Raw genomic sequence first — 6,133 nt, 5'->3', positions numbered from 1 at the left:
TATTTTTCTAATATTTCAAATGAGTTTCTCAAATCTATATATTAATATGTGAATTCACGCGAAATTATATATATATATATATATATACATATATATATATATATATAAGCAATTAAAGATCCAAGCTAGACTGTTATAGGCTTCATATTCGTATTAGTTATGTTCTTACATTAACGGTCTTTAGTATTGAATATTGTAAATTACGAATATATTTTGTGTATTTGTAGTGGACAAACAAATCGCTGTGATATGCGAAAGTGATTCACAATGTACACCGGACATGGCCTGTCTAAATCATCGATGCATTAATCCGTGCACCGTTAATCCATGCTCACCTAATGCGGAGTGTCACATCGAAAATCATCGCCGTATGTGTCAGTGTCCTCACGGATACGTCGGTGATCCATTCATAAATTGCTACGAAGGTATACATTTTATCATTTCTCAATGTAAGTAATCGTAAGCTTTTTACATCTCTGCTTTTTACATTCACAGGAAATATAGTTCTTGCGGAATGCAGAACAAATACCGAGTGTCCGTCCGACAAAGCGTGCATAAATCAGTTGTGCCAAGACCCGTGCTCCAGCAATCGTTGTGGTCTAAATGCGGAATGCATCACAATTAATCATCATCCTTCTTGTCACTGTCAGCACGGTTTAGCCGGTGATCCACAAGCTCAATGCTTCAGACGTAAGTTTCTTACACATTTTAAAAAATTTTCACATTGCTATAAAAATGTATTTATAAATCTTAAAATAATTGAGATCATTATTTTCTTTGAATTTTTAAAAAGAACAACAATAAGTCTAGTGCATTTTAATGACAAAAGATCTCAAATATTTTGAAAGTTAATCTATTACAACAAATTTCTGTTTGGATACGTTGTACTTATTCCGAATTGTCTTTTTTCAGCACAATGTAAGGTAGACAACGACTGTCCTTACGACAAAACCTGCCGCAACGATAATTGCATCTCTCCATGTTTCATCGGTGATGTTGTGTGCGGTCGGAGTGCAGAATGTAGAGCAGTATCTCATAGAGCCCAATGTATCTGTCCGCAAGGTACTCAAGGCGATCCACGTGTGGCATGTATTTCCGCGATCTGCCATTATAACGAAGATTGCGCTGATCACGAAGCTTGTGACAGACTGAATAGAGTTTGCAGACCGGTTTGCAACGACGATGCCTGTGGTGAAACCGCAATTTGTATCGCGCGCGATCATCAGCCGAAATGCACATGTCCTCCGGGTACCACCGGAAATCCCTATATAACATGTATTGGTACGTTGATTTTTAAAACTTTATTGTTATTATACTTTATTGTCAATTTTATTGAAGAAAAATTTGTTTAAAATTAATCTATAAAAGGAATGTTAACTAAAAAGTTCTATCTAATTCTTAGGTGAACCTTTTATTGAGCCGGAATGTACACAGGATAGTGAATGCTCATTGAATTTTGCTTGTATTAATACCAAATGTCAAGATCCGTGTATATCCGCTGGTATGTGCACCAGTGAACAGCAGTGCAAAGTCCTGAATACGGAACCACTTCGTACGATGATCTGTTTGTGTCCACCGAACACGATCACTGATGTTAATGGCCAATGCAAGCAAATTGGTATATGTCAATCTTATACGAAATGTATAAATATTTTGTATTATTATTCAATAACTTGTTTAATTGACTATGGATGCATTGCAGTATTGGGCGACGTACAATGCCATTTAGATCAAGATTGCGCTAACTACGAGACGTGTCTGGATGGAAAATGTGTAGATGCCTGTTTGACAACTCAGTGCGGTTTTAATGCGCAATGTAAATCCACGTCTCATACTGGTATCTGCTTCTGTTCTCAGGACTTTACCGGCAATGCCTACATAGAATGCGTAAGAGGTATGTAAATACAAGAATTTTAACTGCAGATTGAAGCGTTTCTCGCAATTATTGTCGTCTTTTATTTCCTAAAATATAACATATAATAGGACATAATTATAATTATTTCATAAGATATATATATATATATATATACATATAATAATAAATTTCTGTTGCAGTTCCAGTCGTTCCATTGCCAGGACCTCGACCAGAATGTTATACAAACAGCGAATGTGCGCGCGATAAGCAATGCATAAATTCGCTTTGCGTAAATCCGTGTGTTGCTGGTGATCCATGCGGCAAGAGCTCTTTGTGCCATGTTGACAATCATAATCCAATTTGCAAATGCCCAATTGGCTATATCGGCGATCCTAAAACCAAATGCATACCACGTAAGAATTATATGAAATAAAAAATATATTTTGGAGAAATGAAACAATTTTATCTCATACTACAATATTTTTGATTGCAGCGGAGATCACGCCCGAATGTGTATCAAACAACGAGTGCGCAGGAAACTATGCGTGCGTTAACAATGTGTGCATTAATCCCTGCAACTGCGGACCCAATGCCAAATGTAACGTCATAAATCACTATCCTTCTTGTGTATGTTCTTCAGGCTATTCTGGAAATCCTCAGTTAGCATGTTTTAAGCGTAAGTAGCATTTATTCCATTTTTTTGTACAGCAAATGAAATTATAATATTTTGATTATAATAATTTTAAATTGGACCAATGTGAGATAAATCTAAATTAAGTAAGAGAACTCTATCAAAATCTTTTTCGGTCTTAAAACGCAAGAACAGAACCAGAATAATACCATATTAATGATAAACAATTTAATAATATAATTGATACTAATAAGCATTTTGTAAAAATATTAATACAGTCGATAGCAAAATTAAAGCATTACTTATCCTGCTCTCCAAAAATAGGTAAATTTCAAAAGAGTGTAATTTCGTTAAAAATGATCACAAAAAATTTGTAAAAAAGTATTTTAATACTTAAAATCTTTACTTTCGCAAATGGTAATTGATATTTCGATTTGATTAATTCTTTACAGAATTATACGGACACAAATGAAAGTGTGTCAAACCTTAAAAATTTTTACTAACTTTACGAAGTTCTATGACGTGAATTAAAAATCGCATAAAAATTCGGTTTACAGTATTCGAAAGCGTGGATCTTTACCTTTAATTACTCTTTCGTTGAGCTCTGTACGGTTTTTTTTTTACCGAGTTATTCAACATTAGAGCAAAAAGGACCACTTTTGCTTCAATGTTGAATAACTCGGTGAAAAAAAACCGGAAATAGCTCAACGAAAGAATAATTAAAAGTAGATATCCAAACTTTCGAATACTGTAAATCGAATTTTTATGCGATTTTTAATTTACATCATGGAACTTCGTAAAGTTAGTAAAAATTGTTAAGGTTTGACACACTTTCATTTGTGTCCGTATAATTCCGTAAAGAATTAATTAAATCAAAATATCAATTACCATTTTCGAAGATAGAGATTTCTAGCTTTAAAATGCTTTTCTACAAATTTTTTGTAATCATTTTTGGCAAAGTTACACTCTCTTGAAATTTTCCTATTTTTGGGGAGCAGGGTAAGAGATGCTTAATTTTGCTGTTGAGTGCAATTTAATGTTAATAAAGATCTTAAAACCTGTAAATAATTTATTGTTGTAGCCTTATAGCAATAAATTATTCGCAATTTTTAAGATTAATATGTTAATGTATTTATATTATAATATATTAACAGTTAGTATATGAATCATAACTGCGATTCACAATCAGTCGCATTACTAACAAGGAAACTTCACAAAGTGTCAAATTCTAATTGTAATTTTTAATTAAAAAATTTTAACTTTAATTATAGAGGCTATATGTACATAAAATTTTAAATAAAAATATTTAATAAATACTTTGTGAGATTTTTTTATAAGTAATGCAATACAGCCATGATGTTTTACTCATTATTAATGACGCAACTTAATCACCTTACTTAATAAGACACTATTCCAGCTAGATTACAAGAATTAAAAAAAATTTCTCAATTTTTAATGCATTTCTAATCGTACGATTGTCCATTTCAGTTGACTGTGAATCTGACAGCGAGTGTAACTACGCAGCTACCTGTTACAATGGCCAATGTGTGAATCCTTGCATCTTGGACAACAAATGCGCTATCAACGCGGAATGTTACGGCAAGAATCATCGTTCGGCTTGTCGTTGCGGTGTGGGTTACTACGGCAATCCGCAAATTCATTGTGAGAGAGTTGAATGTAGTACTGACCACGATTGTCCCCACAATCTGGCTTGCAATGACGGTCGCTGTATAAACCCATGCACTGAGAATTCACTTTGCGCGCAGAATGCGATTTGTTATGTCCAAGATCACATTGCATCGTGTCGTTGCCCCGAAAATATTCCAATGGGAAATCCATTCTCTTATTGCGAGCGGCATACAGCAGTGGAAATCGAGGAGCCTGAATGTAAAGTCGACATTGATTGTTTAGACAAGCTGGTGTGCATTCGGGAGAAATGCATCGATCCTTGCCCGGTCATCAAACCATGTCTCGAAAACGCTCGTTGTGACGTTCTCGACACGGTACCCGTAAGAACCATGATCTGCACCTGCCCTGAGGGTTGGATCACTGATGTCGACGGTGTTTGCAGGCCAAGTAAGCAAAGTTAAATTATTTGAATCGATTAATTAAAAAAAACAATATAGTATTTAAAGATTTTAATTGGTAATCTATAAATTATTTCAATTTTTATTGTAGTACAATTGACGGTCATTGGAACGTGTACGACAAACGACGATTGCAGTGACCGTGAGGCGTGTATTAACAGGCAATGTCGCAACCCCTGCAACTGTGGTACTAAAGCCACTTGCTACGTAAAGAATCATAAACCGATTTGCTCGTGCGAGCAGGGCTATCAGGGCAATCCCGAGATCGCCTGTCATTCTGTCGAGTGCCAACACGACAGTCAGTGCACGCTCGATAAGACCTGCAAAAATAATAACTGTGTAAATCCGTGCTTGATCACAGATTTGTGCGGTACCAATGCTGAGTGCTTCCCGAACAATCACGTGACCGACTGTCGCTGTCGTAAAGGCTATCATGGTAATCCCTTGGATCGTTGCCGCGTGATCGGCTGTTACAGCAACGGCGACTGTCCAGGCGATCACTCGTGCATTAATATGCAATGTATCAATCCTTGCATACATGATAATCCCTGCTCGCCTCGCGCGGAATGCAGGATCCTGAACCATTTGCCTATATGTCGCTGTCCGTCGGGTTTCACCGGAAATCCGTACATCAATTGCCAACCAGAAGTCAGACCTGAGTGCAGGGAAGACAGTGACTGTCCGGATTCACTCGCTTGTTTGAGCAACAAATGCCAGATTCCATGCCCGATCATACAACCGTGCACTGAGCCGTCTGAGTGTCGGGTTCTACCAACGCATCCAATACGCACCATGGTATGTGTATGCCCTAGTGGATACGTCAGCAGCGGCAGTGGTACCTGTCGGGCTACCAAACCGATTCTGAAAATCGAATGTACCAAGGATGATGATTGTCTTTTGGAACGCTCCTGCGTGAACGCGATCTGTAAGGATCCTTGCGCGTGCGGTCCTAATGCGATTTGCAATGTCATCAATCACAAGCCGATATGCTCGTGCACGCTGGGATATGATGGAAATCCGGATATTCTTTGTACAAGAGGTACTTTCTTGTTTAGATGAAGCCATTATAACTTTTCTTCCTCGTTTAAGAGGAACACACTACTAAAAAGTTATAATTTTACAATATATCAATTCTTGTATAATAAATTTCTAAGTTGTATTTTGATATTTAGTTGCAGGATGCAGAACGGATAGTGATTGCAGCGGTTCACACGTATGTATTCAACGTAATTGCGTGCCGGCGTGCTCGCCATCCTTGGCTTCTTGCGGCAAGAACGCTGTATGCCACGGCATCCACCATAAGGCTATCTGCGAGTGTCCACCAGGTTTTGGTGGCAATCCGCGAGTCTCCTGCGTCCTGTTAGGATGCAGGTCTAATTCCGATTGTCCTACCAATAAGGCTTGCATTAACAATCGCTGTGAAAATCCCTGTGTACAGAATCCATGCACTAGCAACATGGACTGCAATGTTTATAATCACGTTGTGGAATGTGCGTGTCCACCTGGCTATATCAGCGATGTTAAATCAGGATGTACTAAGGGTAAAAGAAAAATCTATTT

The 6,133-nt window shown here is 37.2% G+C and overlaps 1 protein-coding gene across 1 annotated transcript in view; it reads left to right on the top strand.

Annotated features, from left to right (window-relative positions):
* Positions 1-6,133, top strand: part of dpy (fibrillin-like protein dumpy) — a 38,073-nt gene that overhangs the window by 27,327 nt on the left and 4,613 nt on the right. Inside the window, exons 49-58 of the mRNA XM_018537885.1 lie at positions 228-425; positions 496-690; positions 913-1,281; positions 1,403-1,618; positions 1,703-1,894; positions 2,056-2,268; positions 2,349-2,531; positions 3,975-4,562; positions 4,665-5,612; positions 5,746-6,114. Coding sequence (XP_018393387.1) covers positions 228-425; positions 496-690; positions 913-1,281; positions 1,403-1,618; positions 1,703-1,894; positions 2,056-2,268; positions 2,349-2,531; positions 3,975-4,562; positions 4,665-5,612; positions 5,746-6,114 — 3,471 coding nt within the window. The remainder of the gene's footprint in view (positions 1-227; positions 426-495; positions 691-912; positions 1,282-1,402; positions 1,619-1,702; positions 1,895-2,055; positions 2,269-2,348; positions 2,532-3,974; positions 4,563-4,664; positions 5,613-5,745; positions 6,115-6,133) is intronic.

This window comes from Cyphomyrmex costatus, unplaced genomic scaffold (genome assembly GCF_001594065.2).
Source record: "Cyphomyrmex costatus isolate MS0001 unplaced genomic scaffold, Ccosl1.0 scaffold187, whole genome shotgun sequence".
NCBI classification, from domain to species: Eukaryota; Metazoa; Arthropoda; class Insecta; order Hymenoptera; family Formicidae; genus Cyphomyrmex; species Cyphomyrmex costatus.
Note: the sequence above shows the minus strand (reverse complement) of the source record. Positions and strands in the feature narration are given on the sequence as shown.